This window comes from Vespa mandarinia, chromosome 8 (assembly GCF_050613455.1).
Source record: "Vespa mandarinia isolate Hongniang chromosome 8, ASM5061345v1, whole genome shotgun sequence".
In the NCBI taxonomy this organism is placed as follows: domain Eukaryota; kingdom Metazoa; phylum Arthropoda; class Insecta; order Hymenoptera; family Vespidae; genus Vespa; species Vespa mandarinia.
The window spans coordinates 424,092-451,164 of NC_140817.1; the positions used below are offsets into that span (position 1 = coordinate 424,092).

The 27,073-nt window shown below is 44.6% G+C and overlaps 1 protein-coding gene across 2 annotated transcripts in view; it reads right to left on the minus strand.

The window, feature by feature from the left end:
- Positions 1-257: 257 nt before the first annotated feature.
- Positions 258-27,073, minus strand: part of Hr38 (Hormone receptor-like in 38) — a 37,369-nt gene continuing 10,553 nt past the window's right edge. For both annotated transcript variants that reach the window (XM_035880426.2, XM_035880416.2), the window contains exons 2-8: positions 9,886-10,130; positions 8,343-8,581; positions 7,607-8,212; positions 7,097-7,466; positions 6,676-6,984; positions 6,206-6,440; positions 258-5,940 (exon numbers count right to left, since the gene is read on the minus strand). In XM_035880426.2, the coding sequence (XP_035736319.2) occupies positions 5,684-5,940; positions 6,206-6,440; positions 6,676-6,984; positions 7,097-7,466; positions 7,607-8,212; positions 8,343-8,581; positions 9,886-10,130 (2,261 nt within the window). In that variant the 3' untranslated portion in view covers positions 258-5,683. The remainder of the gene's footprint in view (positions 5,941-6,205; positions 6,441-6,675; positions 6,985-7,096; positions 7,467-7,606; positions 8,213-8,342; positions 8,582-9,885; positions 10,131-27,073) is intronic.

Consider the following 27,073-nt stretch of genomic DNA (forward strand, 5'->3'; position numbering starts at 1 on the left):
AAAGAAAAAGATCGTTTTAGTAGATTTAATGAAACGATATACAGAATACATTCGCTTTCATAATGCATCGCAGCGCGTGCATTGCGCGTGCCTTACCATCTATATCACATGTCATTTTTTTTTTATTTATAAAATATAATCGTTATCATTTTTGTTCTCACGTTCGTGCCTTTTAACCGCTTCTCCGTCATATATATATATATATATATATATATATATATATATATATTTATATATGTATATATATGTATATCGAAAGCGTATATAGATACATATATCTAAACGTGCGTGCGTGCGGTGTGTGCGCCTCTACGCGTATGCTTTTTTTTGTCTCTTCGCGCCGTGTGAGCGCACGTACACGCGCTTCTCTCTTTACGTACACGACATACCTATATACATATATTTCTTTATACGTATATAATACGCGTCACGGAACACGTATTTATACATGTATATACATACTACGCATATATCATCGTGCATGTATACGCACACGTATGAACACGCTCAAGCGAGAAGGAATCGTGTGGCTCGGTACTGAATTAACACGAATCAGGCCGCGAAACGTCTTTGTGAATGTGCACGCGCGTGGTTAATCTTTCATATAATATGTTACAACGATGTGTGTTACGTATAGTAGTTTTTTTTCTCTTTATTTCTTTTTTTCCTTTTCGTATATAAAGCCGAATCTATTGCGTTCGTTTCGAACGAAAGGACGGACGATCGTGTCTCTCTCTCTCTCTCTCTCTCTCTCTCCCTCTCTCTCCCTCCCTCTCTCCCTCTCGTCCACGTAGGACTTTCTTCCTTTTTTTTTTTTTTTTCTTGATCGTTCGTACTAGTTCCGGCTAATTCGTCCGTTCGTTGCCAAAAGACGAGTGCTCGATCTCGCGCGACTTCATCGAGCTTCGTCTCGAATCACTTACGTTTAACGTCGTGGATCCTCGTGATCGATGGCTTTGCCAAAAGATTACGTGGGCGCGTAATACAATACAAATTTATACTTTCGGTATAACGTCTAGAACTTGCGATGCGGTGCTCTCTTTGCGTTATTATTGTGCAATTAAGAGAACGCGATTACTTAATAAGTTGCGTTTTATTTATTATCTTTTTTTTTGTCTTTTCTTTTGCACGCAAAAGGAAAACTAAAAGCTCGTACGGCAGAGTGGATCGATCGACGTGAAAATATCAGCGCGTAAACGAGAATTCTTCGAGGATTCTTTGATGATTCCTCGACGTCGTAATCGTTAGGAGAAAATATAGGACGGAGCGAAGATCTCGAGACGGCTCTGACAACTTCTCGTTGTTTGTCTCGTCGTTATGTTTGTCGTTTTGTTATGAGGAAAGGAAAAGAAACGATGAATGATCTCGAAGATAGCTGTGCACGATAGGGACCGACATGAAGGATGACTCGTCGCGTCGACGTCGTCGTCGTCGTCGTCGTCGTTGTCGTCGTCGTCGTCGTCGTCGATCGAAAAACAACTTTATTAACAAAAAATTCAAGGAGAGAAAAATTATTTGTTGATCGAACATTTATTGCATACACTGATAAAACGGGGGAAAAGGGAATTGTACACGAAACGGATCTGATCGTTAAGTTGCTTCTTCCTTTTTTTGTTTTTTTTCGTTTGTTCGTTTTTTTTTTGTTTTTTCTTTTTTTTTGCATTACACCAATAGACGTATAGTAAGTAAGTAACAGTCATAATTTTTGTTCTAAAAAAAAAAGAAAAGATCTCGTTATTTATTTGAATATTTCGACATTCGAACGATCCGACCTTGCCTTTCCTCGTCTACCACGTTTTATCTTTTCCAAACGCGTCTTTTTCGTTTCGCCTGCGACGCGATTTCCTTTTTAGCTTGACCCACGAATATCTTCGACGACTGAATCACGGCACTTTTGTAAAAAATAATTACGTCGCGATCACCGCCATCAATGTCCAGAGAGAATTTCTCCCTAAGGGATTTGACCGTTCGAATTTATCTACCTCTTATCTTCCTTAAGAAGACGAGATGTTCCAAGAGCATCGAACCAAACGAAATTTGCTCCATCGAGAAATTCTCTGTGGAATCGACGCACGTTTCGAAGGAAACGCACTTTTGCTAGGAGATAACTTCGATCGAACGATTCTATCCGTCCCTCCGCATTAACTTTAATTATCGGTCGAAGAGAACACGTCGATTTCGTAACTTCTTTGTGTTCCCTTGGAACTTTTTTTTTTTTACCTTGCATTCTTACCGGGCCTTTTTTATTATAATATTTCGAACATTTTCTAATTATTCTCAAAACGTAAATTACTCTCACGCACGCGTCCGCTCGCATATATTGCATATATCTATATTGCGAATCCGTACGATCTCGAAACCTTTCCGTACGAGTGTCGTGTTTTACACATCAAGAATTTTACGCGGACGATAGTTGGTATTTCTTTTTTTCTTCATCGATCAAAGATAATACTAAACCAAATGTAAAAAAGATATATATATATACATGTATATATTTATATATATATATATATGTATATACTTTGTTTCCGAGGAACGATCCTATAGAGAGATAAAGGGATGAAGAGAGAGAGAGAGAGAGAGAGAGAGAGAGAGAGAGAGAGAGAGAGAGAGAGAGAGAAAGGGTTGCGGATAATAATCAAAGAGGGGAGGAATTGATAGAAAAAGATAAAAATATTCGTCCAAGGATACGTCGAGGATACGAAAGCGATGTGTCTCGAATCCTCGAAGCGTTCCCGACGAACGCTCGGAGGAGAAAAAGCGTCAAATATTTTGCGAATACACACGGCTTTGTAACGACGTATACACACGTAGTTAATATATCTACTATTGTGCAAGTAGTACACGTATTTAATACGTTCGCTTTTCGTTCCGCTCGCGCGTGGCTCTTCCTTCTTCTTCTTTCTCTTTCTTTCGTGCCCTCATTTGATTTGCGATCATTTGCAAGCCGGTTACTTTGTTTTCTTCCCGACGGAATACCATGCGTTGAAGAGGGATAAAACGACGACGTTGTACGTACGTTTGATAAAAAGGAGAGATCCCAAAAAGTGAAGGAATCTTTCCATATTTTTATCGCAGGAAACTTCTACTCCTCTTTTTTATGAACTTCCTGTCGTCCGATGCGAGGCCACTATTTCTTGTAAGATAGCCAATGTCATCTTCATTGGCGTTGTCGTCGTCGTCGTCGTCGTCGTCGTTCTCCTCGAAGAGCCATCCGAAGAGCGTCGTCTAGCGATGAACTAACAGTTTTAGGGAATAGTGGTAACGATAACACAAATTGACGACAAAGGTATCGATGGTAACAATGGTCGTGATAATAATAATAACGCCATAAACTGGTAGCACTAGTAATAAGTAGTAATGGGTAGTAATAATAGTAATAGATCTGATAGTAATAGTAATAGTAGTAGTAGTAATAATAATAAGTAGTAAATGGTGTTGGGGGTGGTAGTGTGGTAGTGATGGTGGTGCTGGTGGTAGTAGTAGTCATAGTAAGTAGTAATAGTAGTAAATTCTAATAGTAATAATAGTAGTAATAGCAGCAGCTGTAGCGCGGTATACGTATATATATAAATAGGACTTTTTACGTTAGTTTGATTAAAATTAAACGTCATAATGTAATAGGTAACTTTATGCCGAATCCGCCTCGCGAGGCACACTCCCCCAAGTTTTATCTTTCTTTCTACTTTTCCGCTACTTGCCAAGACGGATTCGTGGTTTCGCCTTAACTCTCTAAAATCACATAAACGCAAAAGTAATGGTAAAGAATGGGGGTGGCCGACAACGATCGACCGTACGTTTCGGCACTCGCATGTGATAAACGATGCTCGATCATCGTTGCGCCGGTGTGCACTGAATGTCTCGAACGTTCTCTCTCTCTCTCTCTCTCTCTCTCTCTCGTTCTCCTTTTCTCTAATGGCAATAGGCACGAGATAAAATACATACACGGTCAATTAAATAAATTTCATTTTAGGTGAGATCTTTCGTCGCACGAAGAACGTTCAAGGTGGTACCGTCCCCCCATTGAGAGTTCGCGGACGCGCGCGTACGCGCGCGCGCGTGGCACTTAATTCATATGGACAGATACCACGCGCTTACTTCGTTTTTCGCATAGGAAAAAAATATATATTTCGAGATCAAAAAGTTTGCAACGAGGCATCGCTGTTTCATGCGAGTGCAACCATAGCCGCATTCTAAACGCCTATTATAAAAGGACGAAGGAGAGAACCCGTGTGCGCGTGTAGATGCGTACCTCTTTCTTTCTCGCACTCTCTCATCATTATTCTCTTTTTCTTTCTCGCACATCATTTATCTCTCTCTCTCTCTCTTTCTCTCTCTCTCTCTCTCTCTCTCTCTCTCTCTCTCTCTCTCTCTCTCTCTCTCTCTCTCTCTCGTTAATATTTCTTCACAAGCGAACAAATTTAATCGCTCACGTTCGCTCCTCTGTCGATGTTCTGATATGTTGCAAGTCGCCAATGCGTCTTCTTCGACGAACGATACGTGAGCTTTTGCCAAAATGTAAATAATGTTTTTCTCTTCCTTTCTCGTCCTTGACTCTCATTTCCTTTTTTTGGCGTTTTTTCATTATCTCGTTTGGCGCCACGACAGATCGGCGAAGAATCGACGAAGTATAAACGATATCGATCGGCGAAGCAGCGGACAACACGGCGACGTAATTCGTATAAAGTAGGTAGAAAAGTGATAAAAATTCTATACACATTTTTTTGTATGTAGATATAACTTTCTTCGCGCGAAACGAACTCGTTCGCTTTCTCTCTTTAAAACTCGATCTAAAATCTAAGATAAGAACGATAGCAAAAGGTATACGAAAAAAATTTCGTCAGTAACGCGTGGTCCGCTAGCTCAAGGGGCTTTCAATCGCTTACCGATTCTCCGATCGTCGAGCGCTCTTTTTCATTTCCTACCATTCGACGGCACGCGCAGGTAACGTTATGATAGTGATAATAATAGTTAATGATAGCAATTATAGTAACAGTAATAATAATAATAATAATAATAATAATAATAATAATAATAATAATAATAATAATAATAATAATAATAATAATAATAGTAGTAGTAGTAGTAGTAGTAGTAATAATAATAGTTGCGTAGTAATAGCAATAGTAATTGTAATAGTGGTAACGCACACGGAGCTTCAGGCACGCACATTGGGGTACTTTCCCTTAGAAGATAACTCCGATCGCGTAGATTCATGCCTATCCTTTCTCTCCAGTCTCTCTCTCTCTCCCACTCACTCGTAGATTCGCGCATAATCACGCACACGCAAAATTGTACATAGGACATGTACAATCGCATACGTACGAATATATTCTAGTGTATAATATATTAGATTCATTCTCGGGAGTTGCATTCGTAACATCGAGAAGGAGAAAATAAGGGACCATATATCCGTTCAGCTGCTCCTCGGTGAACTCGTTCGAAAGGACAAAGACACTTACGAACACTCGGGCGCGCTTAAATACGCAAGAAGAGAGAACGAAAGCCAGGCTATTAATTAAAAATAAAGATCGAAAAGATGGAATTACGTAACCGCACGTAGGATCTCGGCGACTATCGTCTTACGAGAATAATACATTAGCCTTAGGCTTCGTGTGATCGTGGCGTGGGTGTGGTAGTGGTGGTCGTGTCGACGGTGGTGGTTTAACGGGGAAGGAAACGATTAGAAGGGTAGACTACCGACGAACATCGTTTCGATCAGCGGTGGCGCCGGCACAAGATCCTCCAGCTTCAGGTAAAAGATCCTTTGGAGACCCTGAACGGAGAGACTCCTCAATTCCGGCAGCTTACCGAGAAGGCGCGACAAGTAATGCGTTTTCCTTTGCGCTTCGGCATCGTAGGTCACGTGGTCGCGCAACGACGAGATGATCTTCATTTGCAGTTGCTCCATGCGATGTGGCTCCTTAAGGCCGTACCTCTCTGAAAATGAAAATTTGACGGATCCGTTGATTGAAACTAGGAAAGGTTAGTCCTTCTTAGGTAGAATCCGAAACTAAGGAAGGAGTCGTTTCGTGCGGGTAGATTCTCGACGTACGTCGACACATCGCGTGCCGCGCGGAGTCGTACGATACCGCGGATCGGCCGGATCGAATAAATAATTGATCGGCTCTATCTACGTCGAGTCGAGAATAACCAATGACCAAGTCGGATAAGGAGAGTCAAAGACGAACGGACTACTACTCACCGGTAATCAGGGTAAGAGCGCAAAGACAGGCGAACGCGCTAATATCCACGTCCAACCCGTGAAGAGACTTGCAAAACTCGAGAATGCTGTGGAGCCAGTCGCCGAAGCTACGTTGACACTGTTCGAGCGCTAGGACGACTCCATTGCAGAATGTCAACTTTGTATCCTCCGGTTTCGTCCGGTAAGCCAACCTGAGGACGAACAGTTCCAAGCTGGCCGATTGAAACAACAATTCCTGCGAGAAAAGGGAAAGAGAAACTATTGCAATGCTTACTGGTCAGTAGTATGATTGTACTAGAGATGATGCGTGAGATGGGGAAACTCATAGACGACTCCAACTCGAGCACGAGTTATTGTCGAAACGAAAGCTCGACGACGAATGACCTTTTAGAAAATGTACGAGCTTATCGATCTTCGTCGTATTCGAGCACGAGCACAATGCACATAGTCGAGGACGGACGATCGCTCACCTGATCCTCTCGTGCCAGGTCCGTAAAGCCAGGTATTTTGTCGGCAAAATTTCTAATCACATCGATCGAGGTGGTTAACAGACTGTAAAATTGTTGAATTTTTTCAGCCTCGGTGACGGACAAATCTCCGGGTCTCGATTGTCTATACTGCGAGTAATCGAGATTCATTCGATCCGGCGTCGTGTCTAAATGAGCTCGAACCAATGCCGTGATCAAGGATACCGGAGGACTCGGCGGCGATTCCTGTGGTGATTTCGGCTTCGAAGGCAATCTTCCGCGACGGCCTTTCAACGAGTCCGTCCTAACGACCTGTCGAACGAACGCTTAATACCTAACCATCTTATTGGAGTTTCACCACCCTTCACGGACTCCTCCTTTCTGGAAGGGTGGTGGTGGAGGAGGAGAAGGAAGATCGACTTACTTCTTTCACCATGCCGACCATGAGACACTTTTGGAAGCGACAGAATTGACAACGATTTCGGCGACGCTTGTCGACCGGGCAAGCTTTCTCGGCGAGGCAAACGTATTTCGAACCCTTTTGCACCGTCCTCTTGAAAAAACCTTTGCAGCCTTCGCAGGTACGCACACCGTAATGCTGACACGCCGCCGTGTCACCGCAAACGGCGCACAATTGGCTCGGGCTTGGCGGTGCACGTTCACCGGTATTGCCGCTTCCGGGCGACGGTGAACTGACCGAACTCCCGGTACTCGCTGTGCTCGCTGTGCTGGCTATGCTAGCGATGCTCGCGTTACCACCTCCGCGTGCCTTGGGAGACTCGTTGCTGCCGCTACTGTTGATGTCGATCAAAACGGTTCGATAACCTTTCCTATTTATTACTATTTAAATGTATGTATATGTATATATATATATATATATATATATATATATATATATATATACATATATAGTTCCTTCTCTCGGAATAATTACCTTGCCGATTCCGATCTTTGAGTTGGTAAAGATGCTCTTCGCGAACGTGGAGGACCGACGACGATGTTCTCGATGTTTGGACAAATGTCCGTAGGAGGGACCGGTACCGATACGGTGGAACCACCGGTGATGGTAGGTGCTTGACCGTATACCATAGGTACGGTCACTGCTACTCCGTAAGGTGAATCTTGCCGATGACTCGACGGCGATGGCATCGCCGCAGTCGGCGTTGGTGACGATTCCGTTGAAAAGTAGCTTTGATGATGATGATGATGTGGTTGCGGTTGAGGCTGTTGTTGTTGTTGCTGTTGTTGTTGCTGCTGCTGTTGCTGTTGTTGTTGTTGTTGTTGTTGTTGTTGTTGTTGTTGTTGATGATGCTGGGGATGATGATGGTGGTGTTGCGGTTGCTGATGAGGTTGCTGCTGGTTGTGGTGCTCGTGATAGGAGACGGCCGGTGTGAACTCGGTGGAATAGTGACCAGTGCCACACGAATATACCGAATTTTCGTAACAGTCATCGTCCATCTTGATGCCGAGACCCTGGAGTTCCTGTCTGGTATATCGTTGCACCGTGTAGGTCTCTTGGAAGCTCGGCAATGGCGTAGGACTATAATAGAGTATCATTCTATTTTGAGGACCGTTTGGACCACTTGTTTTCTTGGGTCTTGGAATCGATACAATTAAATGTACATTACACATACACACACACACACAGATCGTAGATAAAAAAAAAATACCTTAGCGAATCTGCTTGAATTTCTTCGGGAAGGGGTGGTGGCGGAGGAGGAGGTTGCGCCGTTTGATGATGAACGCTTTGCTGCGATTGAGCCGGCTCATCGCTCGTCGGCACACCCTGCGGATTACCCAGCTGTAATTCTGGAAATGGATCCAGCTCCTCCGGCAGACTTCCGGCATCCGCGGAATCCGTGTAGGGAGCGCTCAACAAATCCGCGAAACTGCTGCATCCAAATGGACTCTGAAATTTAAACAAATTCGAGTGCGATATATTTATTAGAACATTTTGAGAAAGAAAAACGAGGGACTTTAATAGTTAGCTATCTTTGCTGAAAAGTATCGCGTTCGTTTAAACAAAAAGTCGTTCCAGCGATAGGTCCAAGTTACCAACTGCAAGTTTCGTTGAAGCGCGATTACATTTCGCCGAGACATCGATGTACGCAATCGAGGCGCGCAACTAGAATGTTCCGAGAGACCGAGCAGTATCGCGTGTTGCCTAGAACCTGGCGTTCGATAGAGTCGATCAACCTTTCTTTTTTCGAAGGAAAGCAAAATAAAGCAAGGAACAGTCATTCTCTTATCCGCATATTTAAAGATTACTTTTATAAACATCCACATCTCCATCGAGAGTGATATTAAAAAAAAAGAGATCGATTAAAAATTCCTCTTCGGTTCAACTTTGACCATTTGCTACGGGCATTATTTTCTTCTCGTCCAAATATTATTTCTCTTTGCGTCAAAGGAAATTTTGTAACATAAGGTCAGAAATAAAAGGAACGATAGAAATAGAGAAAGGAAGGCAAAGTATAGAGAGGTCTGGATCGGAGGTTACAGTAAAAGTATGAAGAATCAGAATATTCAATTTGAGTCGACTGTTGACATTTTGCTCATCGCTCCCTCGAGAGAGAGAGAGAGAGAGAGAGAGAGAGAGAGAGAGAGAGAGAGAGAGAGAGAGAGAGAGAGAGAGAGAGAGAAGTGAGAGAGGGAGGGAGGAGAGAGAGAGAGAGAGAAGCACCGCAAAACCCGCGTCCTTCGCAGAAGAGCCTTCTAAAGGGCTCCTCGAGGCTAAAAACGACGTTAGCCTGCTAATTTCTAGCATGCTTCTTCGCCTCGCGATCGTTCATCGAATTAATTGCGCGTAAAGCCTTTCCATACGGAGAAAAGAAAGGAAGAAGGAAACGAGTAAGATAACGTAGGAGAGCCCGAATGCAGATTACGATAGTGGGTTGGAATGCAGACGGAACGCGATGCTAACCAGTCGGGGATCGAGACGTTGAAAGTGCGAGGTGGATGATCCTGATCCCGGTTCTTGAACCGTTATGTACGAGTACATAAGATATAGTAAAGTTCGTTTTATCTCTTCTAAAAATATAATCGTTTTAAGGAACAAATCGAAAAGAGAAAATTAATGGCAAAGATAGCCGACGGAAAATGTTTCATTATTCTGGACGATATCGGATCGATATCTATTGTATTCGATTTCAGGGGAACGTCAAAGTTGGATTGACGAAAGATAGACTTTCGAATGAATGGTAATTAACTCACCTGTGTTTGCAGCAGGAGCATACTTGAGGCTACTGTGAAGGCCGTCGTGGTCGTAGTGATCGAGGAGTGATTTGTGCAGCCGAGAACCGGAACGGTAGCTGTTGCCTGTCGTTGCTGCTGTTGCTGCTGTCGCTGTCGATGCGACTGCTGCTGTTGATGTTGCTCTATCTCGTTTCGCGTAACGGCTACCGTACGTTGGCTACCGTTGCTGTTGTCGCTGTCGCCGTTCGGCGAGTGCAACTGCCCTGCAATCCGAAAATACAAGAAATCCTTTAAATATACCCTATCTCGTTCTCCGTTTCATTCATTATCGGAAACTTTCCCGTTTTTTCGTTAAAGACAAAATCAATCAATTTGATTCTCCTACACGTTTTTCATCGTTCGACATTGAAATGAATCGAACGATGGAAAAATGGGTCACGCGCATTGTACACCTGGCGTATTGGTGGAAAAAGAAGGAAATAGACGGTCGCATTGATGCGACGTTATACGTCGGAGAAAAAAATTTCTAAAGTTTAATTTCAAACGCGATATCGATGTCGGATGTTCAGCGAGACATACGTTCCATTATCATGCCGTTTATTGCTTTCGATCTCTCCGTTTTTCGTATCTCGCCTAGACGCATGTACGTACATACATACGTAAATACATACATGTATATATATGTGAAGAAAATATACTTTCTTAAGTTAAATTTGCCGCGCTTCTCATGTTCCGCCCTTCGATTGACTTGTGTTATTTACAAGTCGAAGATTTTGGAGAGAAACGGGCATTAGAAAATAGAACTTAGACGAGAGAAATAGGACGAGAGATTACTCAGAAACTTTATAAAGAAGATATTAAATAAAATTTAAATAGTGAATAATAAGCGTAAATTGTCGTTTCTTTGTTCACAGGTAAGACTATAAATAGTAAATAACCGCTAATTAGTAAATAAAGATTTATAATCTTTGTTCACAGAGAAACATATTTTCGTTTATATATATATATATATATATATATATATATACATATATATGTATATATATAGACACATGCACACACGATGATACGCATGTATATATACATTATCCAAGAGAAGGAAATGCTCTGGTTGAAAACGTATCGTGTTTTATCTGCGTATAATGATATGCGGGTAGGTACGTACAATATCTTCGATACGGTGACTGACCGTCGTCCATGACGATCATTTCTGCCCAGGAGAAACCAGAAACAAGTAGAGAAAACGTTTCAACATTCGCGAAGGATGCGAGCGGGCCGTTGGAATTTTATGAAATAAAATATTTCGAAGAGCTCTAACGAAGACTGCCGTCCCTGCCTCTTATGGCCCCGCGGCTAACCGTACGACCGAATTTCGAGAAGCACTTTCACTGTTCTCGAATTCCTCCTAATTCTCGTTCCTCCTCTGAAAATGTCTTCCTGTCGCGCGTCCAAGGACGAGCGCGATATCAGGAGAACGTTCTTCTCTTCGTCGACTGAGGCTTTCGATGCTGACGCCTCTTCCTATATAGGGTCGCATCGGCACCCCCAGGGAGACATGAAATCGTTGGCATTTAAAATATTACCACCCCGTTCTATAGACGCAACCCGGCCCTATCGTGATTATTATTGCGCGATATTATCTCAAGGGATGGTCGACGGTTCTACTTGGTACTTACGGTGTTTCCATTTTTCTCATAACTTTTCAACGTTCCTTCGATCATTTTCAATTATAACGCGGAAATATGTCTTAATATTTGACAACGTCTTCAGTATTATTTCCATGTTCGAAAAATGTGTTTAACTGATATTGAGAATGAATATAATGCGTTATAATTTCGTAATCGGATACCACGACAGCCGGACGAAAATCTCTCCCTCCCGAAATCTAACATAGCCCATCGAGATAGGCGATAACGATACCCTCACCCCGTGACTTTTTCATTGGTAAAACATTTTGAAACGCTCTTGAATTAAATCGCGAGAGATCTCACCGTGGAGGGCATCAATTTAAAAACAAAAAAAAAAAAAAGAAGGGGGACGTTGAAATTGCCGAGACGATTAGGGACGATACTGTCACGGTTATTGCAAATTAAAAGAACGTCGACGAGGGAGATAGGACCGATCGTATTTATCTTGACACACTCGCCCATTCCCTAAACTCATAGAATCCCGTTATTATTTGGTCTCGTTAACGGATCCGTTAGAGACCGAATGTTTTTCTAATCTATTCTAAGGACATTTCATTTTAGTTTGGACTACTAAGGTCCATCGATCGAAACGTAAATAAGAAAGAGAGAGAGAGAGAGAGAGGTAGGTACGTAATATCACGACAGTGGTACGTAAGCAAGCAAGTAAGTAAAGTGCTTGCGTTTCCCACCTACGTAGGTGAGCGTTTAGTCGGCTGCACCTGAACAGGTTGCACGTGCAAGAGGAAAGAACGTGGCTGTCCTCCGAACCCGCTCGGTTCGGCTCGGCTCGGCACGGCTCGGCTCTTTCTCGGCCGACGTAGGCAGGGTAAAGGAAGAGGAGAGGACAGGGTAGGGTGTCGAGCGGCAAGAGAAAGAGTAGGGTTTGTCGAACAGCGTGTGCCAAGTGGATTACCGCGGTCCACGCGTCCCTCCCACGAACCACGCCTCTCCACGTGCCGCGGCACGATTGCCGTCGCGTCGTCGTCGCGTGCACCCAACTCCTCTCCCGGTACCCTTCGACCCTACCTACGTCCCAACCAGTCGGTACCCTTTCGCAAAAGGTTTCGCGCGCTTCTCATCTCATTAACGTCCAAATTAATTCATTAGGAAGGTACGCGATGTACTTGCCCGATGGAAAGTACAGTTGAGCATTGTGACGAGTCGACGAGGAAAATTAACTGTCGTAAGTAAAACTACCTATAATAGTCGACGTCTCGTTTGATATAGCTCGTAAAATCGAACGTTAGCGAAGGCGAAGAAAAGTTTCCTCTAAAAATAGTCGCGTCTAACGACACACGACCGAGAGAGAGAGAGAGAGAGAGAGAGAGAGAGAACGTGTGGCCTTTGATTTTGCGGCGTAGGACGTAAAGCGTGCCTTTTAACGAGCGATTCTTCGGCTGGCCGCGATACTCCTTTCTTCTTGCCAGGAGGCGGTATAAACATCGAAGAGGCGAGAGATAAATTCCAACGAGTTATGAGCGTTTCTCTCTCTCTCTCTCCCTCTCTCTCTCTCTCTCTCTCTCTCTCTCTCTCGCGCGCGCGCGCGCGCTCGCGCTCACGCTCGCTCGGTCGCGAAGCTTTTCCAGTTTTCAACAAAGCCAATAGGACGTTGGAACTTTCTTTGGAAGAAAACGCTTAGGTCCCGTATGCGTCTCGTATGCGGGCACACCTAAGCGAGGCGCGCGCTCCTACCTGCGTGGAGAGAAAGTGGGACCCGATCTCGGTGCGTCGTACCCGCAAGACGCGTAATCGCGTGCGAGTACGAGGACGCGTGTCTTCGATCGAAGCTCTCGTCTCGGCCTGGAGACCCGACTCGGCCTCGACTTCTCGCCCACACGCGAGAAACGGTTTCCGGAACGGGCTTCGTACGCTCCAGAGACTCCGGTTGAACGATCATAATTAACCCTTTCACCGCTAAGTAAGAGATATTCCTGAAATCTTCTCGCTATCTATCTCCCTTTTTCTCTCGTTCCTTTTCGTTCGTACGCTAACGAGTTCTCCGTTTCGGAATCTCTCCAATTATCCCTATCGACGTTGAATTATTTTCTTACGCGAATTATCGGACGTACCTCCCGATACGAAGGAACACCTTTCGGTGATTCGACCTCGCTTTTATTCTCCTTCGTTATTTATGCGTCCGTGTATCGTCGCGTCGATGCCGCTGCCATTCGTAACTTTCCTTCGAGACATTACCGAGCTGGAATAGATAGCGACGAGGATCGAATAAAAATTCTCTCGTATAAACGAGGAGAAGAAGAAGAAGAAGAAGAAGAAGAAGAAGAAGAAGAAGAAGAAGGCGTCGCCGTTCGTTATCCCAATGAAAAGGATATTATTTTGAAAGTCGCCGATTTCGCGTCCCAACGATTTAAAAAGCCGTATTGATATACGAGCGGCATGCGCGGCGCAACGGGCTGCTTTCACTTTAATTAAATTTTGTCCAAGATTAATGTTATCGTAGCTTGTGTCAATGACCGGTGGACATGTTTTCGGGAGATTCACAGGACGTATCGAGGCGTCTTCGAGAGGAAAAAAAAAGAAAAAGAATATATCTTTTTCTGTTAAAAAATCCTTGAGCGTATGCAGAACGCTTTTAACCATTCATCATCTTTCTTTCTGTATCTTTCTGGGATATTGCTCGAGGCGAGATTTCTAGTGTATCAAAAATGAAGTCCATCCTGTAATAATATTCGTCGAATGATCCATCGAATAACGCGCCTTATTTTATTCGCATTTATGCGACGTCTTCGTCAAACTCATTTCTCTAACGATCGCGGAAATGCTTCTTATAGATGAATAAAAGATAAATATTATAGTAGCACGCGCGTCTTTCTTTCCAGTTGGGTGTTGGGAATGAAACGTGACGGCGAGTACGATAATTGCCGATTTCTCTCTCTCTCTCTCTCTCTCTCTCTCTCGTACGCTTAAATAGATATCGGCGAGTACGATATACACGTGTATCTAAGTGGAATTAAGGAAGGCGCGAGCGGACAAAGTTCCGTTAAAGCGATTGTTCCCACGGCGGAAAGGACGATCTAAGAAAGCGATCCTGGTGTTGCTGCTCCAAGAGTGAAAGAGAACCAAAGATAGAAAGTGGGAGAGAAAGAGAGAGAGAGAGAGAGAGAGAGAAATGAAGAGAAAGAAGGAAAAGAGAAGGAGCAGCACGAGTCGTGGCGCCCGATAATGTTCGCGCACGTTTCCAAAGCTTTTATAGGTCTGTGTGTATGTACGCATTCTACGTATACGTGTGTGCAGGCTTTCCAGCTGCGAGCGAGCAAAGAAGCAAATCGCTGTGGGTGAATGCAGCCAAGTTGCTAGGACGGATTAGAGTGCGATGCATACTGTCGAAGGAGGTGAAAGAAGAGAGCCGGTGGCAGCGAAGAGGACGAAGATGGCGGAGGAGGTGGAGGAGAGGCGCTTGCGACACGCAGGCAGGCCTGATGGGTAGGTAGGTTGGTACCTATATCGCCCCCTGACCCCGAACAACTACCGTGAGACCGACTTAGCTCCGGCCTGGAGCACTCTCCTTTGCACTCTCCACCACCTCCGCGACGAACAGCAAGTGGAAGGGTATGTATGACACGAGAGAAGGGAAAAATCTCACAAGATGGGTGCAGCGAGATCCAATCATTCTCTTATTTCCCTTTGCCCTCCGACTTATCTCCGCTCTTTAAGACGATTAATTAGATCAATGATGATAACGAATATGTATATATATACTGTACATGTACAACTACGAAACGAGTTTTCCATTTTCATTATTTTTATCGTTTTCCACGCGACTTTTTGCTTCACAAAACGATCCAAGATCTACGAGGTATTACTGTTTTCTCGCGCGATTCGTATTTATAAGCACCATGCTCAAACTCGAGTCGTCTTATCTTTTACAAGACTCTTCGATCGGCCTGCGCCCGAGCGTGTGTGTGAGAGAGAGAGAGAGAGAGAGAGAGAGAGAGCGAGTAAGGAGATCGTGATGTAATTTCTGGTACGCGCTACAGCCCGGAAATAAACTCTCTTGCGACGCTTTTTGCGAATACATTTTCTTCCATCTTTTTCTATGTGCGCCAAATAACGCTAGAAACTTTTGGTACGCGTTAATAAGTAGAAAAGAAAAATTAAGTAAAATTATGCAACGCAAACGTCAACCGGTGGCGATGCTAGAAAAGAGAGTTATGTATGTGCGTTTATGCGCCTGTATCCATGTATATTTTTACAGATCTAATGGCTTCCCGATATCCCGATTGCCGATCCTGTAATAAGAGAAAGTGCGGTATATATCTGTGTAGATATAATGCCGCGTTTCGCGCTCGACGTAATTAAAATAATCGACGTCGCGCATTTCCTGCGGACGGACCCCAGCGTCGAGGAGTAACGAAACAGCAATGCGTCCGTCAATCATTGATTCCGAGTATCGGATAGAAAGAAGAGACGTACGTATTGAAGTTTGGAGGCTTTCGAGAAAGAAGAGAAACTTTTGTCGAGCTATCGAAAACGACGCGAAGGCGATAACCATCGGAAAGGGGCCGTGCATCAAGGCGAAAGTCTAGCCGTAAATCTTACGAAGGAAATCCTCTCTCGGTCGTACTCGCTGGTAGAGGCCGTCTCGGGAGATCTTTACTACTCGACGACGACGCGATCGTTGCCGTTGTTGAGATTCGGACGTTCTCGAACGACGATAAATTATCGATCAACCATAAAGAGGAAAATAAGCGTGTTAGACGAACATGCCGGTGATAAATCATACGAAAAGTTTTCAACTAAGAACGAGAGACAAAGAGGAGAGAGAGAGAGAGAGAGATCCTTTATTGTCCCTTTCTCTCTCTTTCTCCATTTGCCTGTAAGAGCGATACTTGTTTCGTCTTCTCCAACGCGTTGAACGCTTGAATTCCTAAGCTGAAAGACTAGGCAAATAGAAATCTCCGGAGCGAGGTACTACCGGTGCAATTATATTCCTGGTAACATTGTCTTGCGAAATTTGCAATTTCGTCATTGAGTAGGCGAACCAGAGGACGCGATGGGCATAAGAGACGTCAACGGAATAGAAAAGAAAGAAGAGAGAGAGAGAGAGAGAGAGAGAGAGAGAGAGAGAGAGAGAGAGAGAGAGGAGGGGGGGGGAGACGAGGGCAGGGGCGGGGCGGGGGAATCTCTATCAATATTTTTAGAAACGGTAAGAAGATTTCGCTTGAAGAAACGATCCGAGAAGCAAGATGGCTGTGTCGAGGTCGGCTCCACCCACGCTTCGATCTTCGCATGCGTGTTCCACGGACGAGTATCGATTGCTCGGTCCCTTTTTAAGAAGGTCGGAGAGAAGGACCGAACCGAAGAAACGGGGCTAGGATGAACGACGTCGCGCTTCGACGGGCGTCGAGCTCACCGGCCGATCTGCCCTTTACCAAAGAGACTTTATTTTCATCTACCCACCGAAAGGTGAACAAATTTTGTAAAAAAAAAGCAAGAAAAAAAAAAAGAAGAAAAAAAGAAAGAAAAACAAGAACAAAAGAAAAAAGAAGAAAAGAACTAGGTAAAGGATTAGAGGAAGGAGCGGGGAAAGCTATTCTCCCATGTCGTTGAATCCTAGAGGCCGTTTAAGTGTTTACGCGTCGTCGTTCCTCCTTAATTCGCGTTTTACGAGTCTCTCGCTCACACGCGCATACGGGTGAACGTAGAAAGTCCACGCACATAAATCTGAGAGATCGCCGGTCAACTTTTACAAGATGAACACGTAAGATCCTCGGCAATTATTCGTACTCGAATCTAGCAAAAAGAGCAAGAAGGAAGCAGAGGGAACGATGAAGGAGCTAAAGAGAACGTATCCGAGAGAACTTTTGCCACGCGAGAGAAGGGAAGAAAGAGGAGGAGAAGATGAAGAGAAAAAAGAAAAGAAAAAAAGGAACGAACGCGAAGACGACGCATCCTGCAAAACGCGTCGGATGATTATGCAAGAGGCCACGTTCGGCGCGTCCGCAACACGGGCAGGTTCGACCGGTCTTAATTGCAATCGTCCTGCCGGACAACTTTGCTACGAAAACTAGTTAGGTTTGGGCGTAGAAACGATGCGACGGCTCGTTTAACGACCAATCGGTATATTTCTTGCTCCTTCGATTTCCTTGCGAATATTAATTAACAATGCAAATTTGTTCGATCGTTCCTTCTTCGAAGGAAGCTCTAGTCGTTTCGCAGCACATGCACGTACTAGCATTTAAAAAAAGGAAAAAAGAAAATTGCCGAAAAATGGGGTAAGGTCGGATCGTAAAATATAAAGGATTTTATTCGGGAGCGACGCGTTGCGCCCTAATATATCGCGTATCCGCCACGTACACGTGCTTTTCACGTTTCGTCGAAACGATACGAGTAGCCATAAAGGAATAATTATCTAAATTTGCCTCTATGGGAGAATAGCGCTATCGTAGATCGAAGTAAAATTCGACTTATCTCTGGGATCGAATTTTAATCGGTCCGTCCTAGGCGCGCGAGTAAACGTCTATGCTCTAATCTTCGCCGGACGAATCGAATCGTCGTCCATGGGATATATAGCGGTAGAAAGGACGTTCGGTGACTACTTTCATCGAAATCGTATGCGAGCCATGGCTCGGGATCTCTCTAATCGAGCGATGACGCCGCATAGGAGAGATTCGAAGGAGGAACGATGACTCGATCCACCTCGCTTCTTATATTCTCTGTGCTCGCGAGTGAAATTAGCTTGCAAGGATCGATCGTAAGAAACCTATGACAGGTGTTATACGTAAAGAAACTTCAAGAACCGTGGCTCGATACGTAACGGCGATTGGTCATATCGTAGACAGAAATTGGGCCGCTAAACGGGCCGTAACTCGCACGGTAACTCGATATTAATACGAGAGCATAAACAATGTCCGGTCTACGCTTTGGAATGTCTCAATGGCGATTACTCGTGTAGGCACGTGCAGGCGTTTATCTCGGCGTCGATCGTCTACCTCTCCCGCGAAAGTTCCGAACCGTAAATTGCACCATCGATTACGTCGTCGTATTGGTTCGTCGCGCGAGAAGAGAGCATGGCTCTCTCGGATCAACGGCGCATCATTTTATCGATGATTCTACGCCGTGAATATCCTTTTCGATTCGCTTCGATTTACGTTAATCGTTCTTCCGTTACCAAACGGAGTTTATTCGGTCATGAGAAAATGGATATTCATCGTGTATAATGCTTCGAAATTTATCGTACGTATCTTTCGCGCGAGTCATGATCGATCCCATCGTTTTCTTAATATAAACGCCTATACACGCGTTTTCGATAGGTAAAAGCCTTTACCTATAGCGTTCCCACGTTTATCCTACATTTATACGACCGCGCATTGTAGTTTCAAGGCAAGTACTAAATGGTAAGTAGTGTATCTATTGGAAGAGAAAAAATTCCTGGCAGCGAGAGAGAGAGATTTTTCTCCGGCTTTAAGATTTCTCTTTTGATCGATACGGAAGATACCGAACGCTGACGACAGCTCGAGTCATCTGCCTTTCGTTCTGCTGCCTATAAAAACATCGAGAAGGTCGCGGTGCGTTTTAAGGACAAAAGGTAGAGAGAGATAGAGAGAGAGAGAGAGAGAGAGAGAGAGAGAGAGAGAGAGAGAGTCGCGGATAATCATTTTCTCGGCTCGATCTGATATCGCTCTTGCACTCCTGCTGCCTTTTTCCTTTCGTGTCGTTCAAGAGGATCTTACTTGGATGAACGCAACCAAGCTCGTGACATCACAGGTGCGTCACAGCCAACGTTGCACTGGTCGGTATTAAAAGATTCTCCGATCGAATAGTCGGATCGTTAAGAACTCGCGGTATGCGAGTCTTCGATCGTACGAAATAATCGGCTCGATCTTTTGCCATCTCGAAAACCATCTCCGAAAAGGATCGTCCAACGTTAAAAAATTAAAATAACTCGGAACTTGGCTTATTCCAACGAATCGTATACTGACGATTTCTAAACGACTTATATCGACGATCTTAACGAATCTTACGGAATCCTCGAGCGATGAGTATCTCCTTTCGCGGTAGGCAAGTAAATGTATAAGCGAATCCGAACGAGAGAAAAATAAAAGACGAATAGCGTGTCTAGCACCTTGCAGTCAGCTGCTGCGTCGAGTCCGCCGCAGCCGTTGGTTGGTACCGGCTAAACTTCTCGAAGCGTTAGAGGAGAAAGGATCTGTATAGGGGGTCATCGCGTACTTACAGAAGAGACCGTGTTAATGGATATAATCGCCAATTAATATGATCGGTTAAAGGACGGATTAAAATCTAAGGACTCGAACGAATAATTCGATTTTCGCGATGTTCCCTTTCTCAAGAGATCCTTCCTATGGACCTTCCTATCAATAAGAATCGAACTTATTCTTTCGCATTTATTCCATCGATTCGTGCAACTTCGCCTATCTATACGATAATTGGACGAAAAAGTGAAAGATAAAGAAACGAGAGATAATATCTCCGAGACCGAAGGAAAACGAATCTATGTAGATTAGTAGTAGCGCGCGACGGAAGAACGTCATTGGCAAATAAAGTGGACGCTAATACAGCGTGAAAGTGAGTGCCGCTAATAGACTCTTTCGATCTTTGTAAAGCCACGGTGGAAGCGTCATCGAAGTCGATAGGATTTGTTTTCTCTCCTATTTCGATCTACGAAAAGAATCTAAATCGTACGACCGAGAACACAATCGTCTTTTCCAAATTGTAAACAGTCGCGAACGGGACATATTCATTGACGCTCGAAATATTCTCCCTGAGAATAAAGAGTTTATCTCGTAGAGATATTCGTATTACAATTTATACATATAGATAAGGTTTTTTGCCAATGTAAGTGAAGCTGAAGAAGAGCGAAGAGAAGAAGTGTGCAACGTGAAAATAGATTCGTTAATTTCAAAGTTATGGGAACGATTCGGTCGAGAAGCACTCGCGTTTCATCAATCTTTCATTCCTACAGAGTCTATTTTAGCGATTACTTTTTTGGCTTGAACGCGCGGGATCGACGTTTTCATCGTTGTTAAAAATTCCATGATACTCGTATATAGAATTCTCTGGCGCGCTTTTCTCCCTATCCTAATGTCTCCTTACGCTCAAGAGTAAAGAAGTTATATATAATATAAATAAAATGTGGTATCGCGAGGGGCCGATAAGAGACATTGTCGGCTGTCAGAGATTTCAACTGAAACATTATTAAATTAAAGTTATACCAGTTTTATCTGGTTGGCGCTTGAGCGAACTTTTGAAAATGTAATCTTTGGACGTGCGGCCGAATCGATCAATCAAGTCCCGAGGAAGGATGAATCGCCGAGGGAAGGATTAGAAGCGTCGCTTTCGACGTACGACCATAAACGCGAGATTCAAATGTTTCTGGAAACCGCGAGCACGCATTGCGAAACTAATCCTGACACTGAACGCAACGGCAGCGGCCAGGGAAATAGACTTTCACGAAACCGCAAGTGTACGTCGGGATAGTCGTCAAATAAGGTCGTAAGCGATAACGCCGGCGATGTACGATCGTCCAAATAAGAAATGGCGTTGGCGCGGAGGTGGAATTATCTGTGTCTTGTGTCCGTAAACTTTCACGGACGGAACCCAGACGCATCGAGCACACCGTTATATACAACTATACGCGCGAGCGTATCTTCGTCGAGGTATTTCGTAAGACGGGTAGCGTCGATCGCGCACGCTCGATTAAGCGATCACCGCTCGATTAGACGTATCGCTTTTTGTCGAGTTCGATTCCGACCCGTCCTGGCCTATTCCTATTCGATGCCTACCTGGATTAATCGAGCGGATTAAACGAGCTGTCTAAAGATTTATTCCCTTGTAATTTCATTATAAAACGATCCACGCCATATCGGTCTGCTGCTTATAAAAACCTTATATTTTTACCCCGTGCGTCGAATGAGATCGGACTCTTAATAATCTTGGTTGCATCGAGGATGACTCGCTGCTCGATTCGAAAAGATTCCAATTGATCGTCTTTCAGTCGGTCCAAACTTTAGCAGCATGAAATATACGAATTTCAATCTCGGTCATCGTCGAGTTTCAATCATCGAGAATGGATAATATTTATCGAACGGAAAAGGAAAGAAAGAAAGAAAAAAAAAAAAAAAAAAAAAAAAAAAAAGAAAAAAAGGGAAGAGTAACGTTTCGGTTACATTCCGGTCGGTAGAGCGATTTCGCTCTATGGAAATCGCCGAGTAGGCGGGAGGACGTAATCGGTAGGAATATCGTAATAGGTACCTTAATCCCATCTAGCTTTCTATACCGCCCGCGGCGAGTTTACTCGCGCGCAAACGCCTGCCGTATGGCGAGCGAATCGCTTCGCCAACCAAGGCGCGTTCGAAGGGCCGAACCGTATTCCCACCCGCCATTTATCTCCATCGCACTCGCTTTGTCATTTCTTCCGTCTCGCTCTTTTCTCTTTTCACCTTTCCCTTCTTCTCTTCTTAGCCTTTTCCTTTTACACGCACGCGTACACGCATGCGCCTCTTTTACTCCTTTCCCGCGCTGCCCACTACCCTGTCCCGCGCGAGCAAGTATCATCCGTACTTTCTTTCGCATAATCCTCGACGATGATTCGGCAAGGAATAATCTCCGATCTTCCTCCTCGCATCCTACGTGCTTCCCATAGATTCTCCAATAGGATATAGTCAATAGCAATCCGTACATTAAATCTCGAAATAATCTTTCTAATCTCTCCCGGTGAGGCAACAGACACGGATGGATAAAAGAATTTCTCCGTGGTTATCTGAAAATATTTTTGGCCAGAAACGAATGGAGCCTTTCATAGGAGCCTCCTAAATCCGTCAAACTACTTTCGCCGTTTAAACAACTTTCTAACTTTTGAAGCCTCTTGAGGCGACTAGCGATCGCGTTAGCGATTCTCCTATGAGGTTTTTTTGGAAAAACGGCAAAGGACGAAAGGAACGAAAAAGGGGAAGAAAGGGAGGGAGGGAGGGAGGGAGGGAGAGAGAGAGAGAGAGAAGAATTTTCAAAGATAGGAAAGAGTCATGAAACAAGGTGGTGGCCTGCCGTGGGCGAGAGCGAGAACGAGGTAACGAGATATTAAACGTTCCTGCAACCTCTCGAACGTGTTTGCTCACGTAACCCGTATTAATGATACGTTAAATCGCCACGAGGGAGTAATTACATAGGGCGCCGATAGCATGCAAGAGGTAAACGGCGTATACGCTGTAGTACGCTGTTCGTACACGTATTGGTCGTACGTACACGCGGAATACAAAAATTCTTTATTCGAGTCGAGTTGAGGCGAGCAACGAGGCTCCGAAGGCTCGCCCGTACTTGAGAACGGCGAAGGCTAAGAAAAGGCTATAAAAGAAAAGAGTTCTCGACGAAAGCCGTTCGTCCGAACAAATCTCTCGGTTCCTTTCGAGATATAATACAATGAGACAATGAGAAAGACCGATAGGTAGTTTACTTAGGGGTTCTACGGTGATAATAATTAGCATAAGTCTACGAGACAATCGGTTCAAGTATTCTTGCGCTGTTCTATTCGAGATAAAACATCCTGCGTTGGCGGGCAAATCGCAGTCACGGCTGTAATTATTACGCAAAAAGACGAGCGACGCACGTGTTCCTAACAGTGAATGCGCGTACGAACCGTGACGACGAAGCCGGCATTTCGACCATCTCGTTATCGACGATCATCTCGATACCATGCCGATAGCCCGCGCTGATAGCCTTTGATCGGTAAAAGAGGTGCTTTTCGGTCGAATCAACGTTCTCTCTAATCTATCACAATATTAATAGCATTTCAATTTGCCCTCCATATGTCGAATATCATGCTCGAAACGATAAGAACTGATGGGATTATACATAGAGACCCGGCCCCTCCCCCTTCTTCCCGATCTCCTTCATAATTTTACTCTGGACAGTTATCGAGGAAGAGATCGATTGCGCAACGCAACGAGATAAATACTTAGTTGTTTTCTTCTTATTTTGAGAATCTTCTTTCTTGAGAGGAAGCTCGCCGGACTTGGCCGAGTCTAAGGCGCGCGCGCGCGCTCACGGTTTCTAAATTCTAATCGAGCGCGCGCCGTTCGAGTCGCCGCAGCGAGAAGTCAATGGAGCGCGGTGGATAAGTCGAAACCGGTTACGATCCACATAATTGCTCGCGTGTAAATTTAGACGGGGCGAGAACATAGTGAAAACGATAATGGGAACCACCTGGTTCATTCCCCGTCACTTCGGTAAGGGCCCGTTGATTACTTTTAAAAGAGCATAACGCGGTCTGCTCTGGCAGTTCTGCGCGCAAAATTCTCGACAACGACGCCGGACGACGAACGGACAATTGCTAAGGTGCTCCTGGATAGCGGCAAAAGCGACATCTTTGTAATCTCCTTCGAATTATCAAGCGATCGTATTAAAAATATAACAGGGGAGAAGGGAATACGTAAAGTTCTCGTCGACGATAAGCACCGATTACCGATAATCGAATCGAACACGGAAATAATCAGGCAAACGTCTTTTTTCGCTCGGAGGACAAATGACGTAGAACGTTAGCCTGTCACAAAGTTCGATCAGCGTGAAGCTCTTGTAAAATTTAAATCGAACGTTCCTTCCTTCTAAGACCAATTTGTCTAAGATCGTCGTTCCATTAGCCGGCTTAAAATAAATTCCATCTACGATCCTCGCAAATATAGACATCCATCCTTGCGAAGGAGGCTGGTACATGCAAAGTCGAGAGTGACCCCCTTTCGAAGTGGAAACTGCGTGACCCAGGCTCCGTTTTCTCAACTTGTCGCGTGAATAAATTTAAGATCGATTTATGCAACGACTTGGTAACGAAGCGAATCGATAGGCTCGTTAATCATCGTCCAAGCTCGTACGGAGGATCCGATCTTAAACGGAGCACGAATTATTACGTCTCTCGAAGCTCTCGTGCGAGAGGTTGCAGGATCTAGGTAGCTCCTAACCGTCCTTGGACGAGGTTGCGCGCGTGAAACTCTTTACGCTACGAAAATCAATGTTGAAGTTAGTAGGCCGTACTACGTCGAGCGAGGGTAGCGAGAGAGAGAGAGAGAGAGAGAGAGAGAGAGAGAGAGAGAGAGAGAGGAGCATGATAAAACGGGTGAAGGTGAAGGGCGAAGGTGCTAGGGAGTGATACGAATGTTCGGTAATCGGCTACGCGAATCGTCCTTGAACGTCGTCGTCGTCGTCGTCGTCGTCATCGTCATCGTCGTCGTCGAGAAAAATCGATATACCGGAAAAGCTCGCAAAGACGATATCTCGCTTCGAACTCGTTCGAATTTGCCGATAATTCGACGAATCTTAACATCCTTCAGTGAAATCCGAAAGAGAGAGACACGACATTTTACAGAGACATTATTCAAGTTCGACGATCTTGTCGGTTCTTGTCCTTCTAGCGCACGAGCGAGACCTTCGAATATCTCTTATCGTCCTCGACCACGAGGACGTGCGTGTCGAAGAAACGGGACGCGCTTCTATCTTCCATTAATCGACTTTTCGTTTGGCCCACTAGCAACGTTAGTATTTCCGTGTCGTCAGGGATGTCCCGTTATCGATAACGTTTAACGCGATAACGTGCAGGACGCTTAAAGGAAAGTCGGAGAACCGCTTTCGGGAGCGATCTCGTATCGATTTCGATTTCTCCTTGAAATTTCTCTACGGGCGTGCTGCTGCGCGCGCCTTCTTAGAACGGGAGAAAAGAAGACAAGAAGAGAGAGAGAGAGAGAGAGAGAGAGAGAGAGAGAGAGAGAGAGAAATACGTTCGGTATAGTAGTCCGTGCGTGAGCGTGTTCCGACGCGACAGCGCGCACAACAGATAGGATCTTTCTGGTTGGTATGCGCCAGAGCGACCGATACGCGACACCCATACCGCGCGAGCATACGGAGCTGCAGGTTCCGTGACCCCGAAACCACGGATACGCTCTTGAGATATGCCATGAGGAAAACCTCTTAAGAGTTGCAAGTAAGATCGTTATTCTTTTGTTAATTCGCAGAAGGAAAGGATCGATCGACGAACAGACCGGATATCGCCCCGAAACCAAAGAGTTTCTTGCTACGTCCACCGTGTTTCTATGTTGTTCGCGATGCGTGTGAAATGCATGCTCGCAAAAACGACACCGTGTTCGTTCGTCGTTTCTCGACGAACTTCGACGATGTTACAGTGAACTAGAGTCGTATTATTATCGCAACGTATCAGACAGGACCGTACAATAAAAAACCAACTGCACTTTAACGTTTCCATTCGCATAATCTTACGCGGCAGACTGTGTCATTTTACGCTCGTACCTCGAGCATTTAATTTTATCGCATACTTCGATCTATACTTATATAGAGACACAAAGTTTATGATCGAAAGTGGTCCGCCAAGGAAAGTCGGCGTCGAGAGTTTCAAAGGCGCCCATATTTCGTAAGACTAAGATCATCTTTGGGAGATTTTTTCGTGGAAGCCGTTCGTCCCTGTAATAATTAATCGTAGAACTAAAGAAACGAGAAGACGAATGCGATAAAAAAAGAAAAAATTTGACAAACCTCCTCGCGTCCACGCTCGGAAATCGGCTTATGCTCGTTGATGCGTGACGTCGTCGGTAGTACGTCGAGGGAGGACAAAAAATACCTCGAGTAGACAGGTTTTCAATGTTAATATCGAGTCGAAGTAACGCTAGATTAGAAAACTTTCTCGTTCTGTCTATTAACACGGCAACGTAGACGACGTGGAACGTGCGCGACTCGTTTTTCCTCTCGAGAGTCGAGATCGAGTGCGAGAAAAAGAGAGAGGAAGGAAAAAAAGTAAAATAATTTCCGACATTCGAATAACAAATTATGTATGATACGCTGCTCACACGTGTTTCGACGTCGTATTTATCCATAAGTGCTACCGCATTTTGCGAAGATAATGATCACGATAAATTTCATCTCTCATCTTTCCTTTCGCGGACCGTCCTTATCGATCTGGAAAGATCTTAAAAAAAAAAAAAAAAAAAAAAAACCGAAAAACAAAAAAAAGGAAAGAAAAAAGAGAAGGAAGCGCGGTCTTTTGGTTCGAGAAATTCGTGTGCACATCTCCAAGAGAATAATACGCGAGGATAAGGGAAGAGAATGACAGAGGATTCGTTCGTATACGCACGACGTAGCGTGCAACGAGCAAGCGGCTGATTTAGTCGCGTAGATCGAGCTCCGCATACCAAACGACTGTGACCGACTACGAGTGGATCGAGACACCGTTGGGCCTCAAGGCCGTCGGGCTCGTAAAGCCAATTCGTGCCTCTCCCTCGTGCTCGACCGACCAAACAAGCCTTATTTTCGAGAGAATCTAGAGAGAGAAAGAGAAAGAGAGAGAGAGAGAGAGAGAGAGAGAGAGAGAGCGCGCGCGCGTCTACTCCGCACACTCTTCCGTTGCAATTCGCCAAGATGGCAAGTCGAGTCGAGCCATCGCGCTAAAAGTCCATTACTCGCGAATTAATGCTGATTCGACGCAAATCAGCTACGACACGTAAATCCAAAAACAATTTCGCGTTAGATCGGTATTGACGTTTTATTTT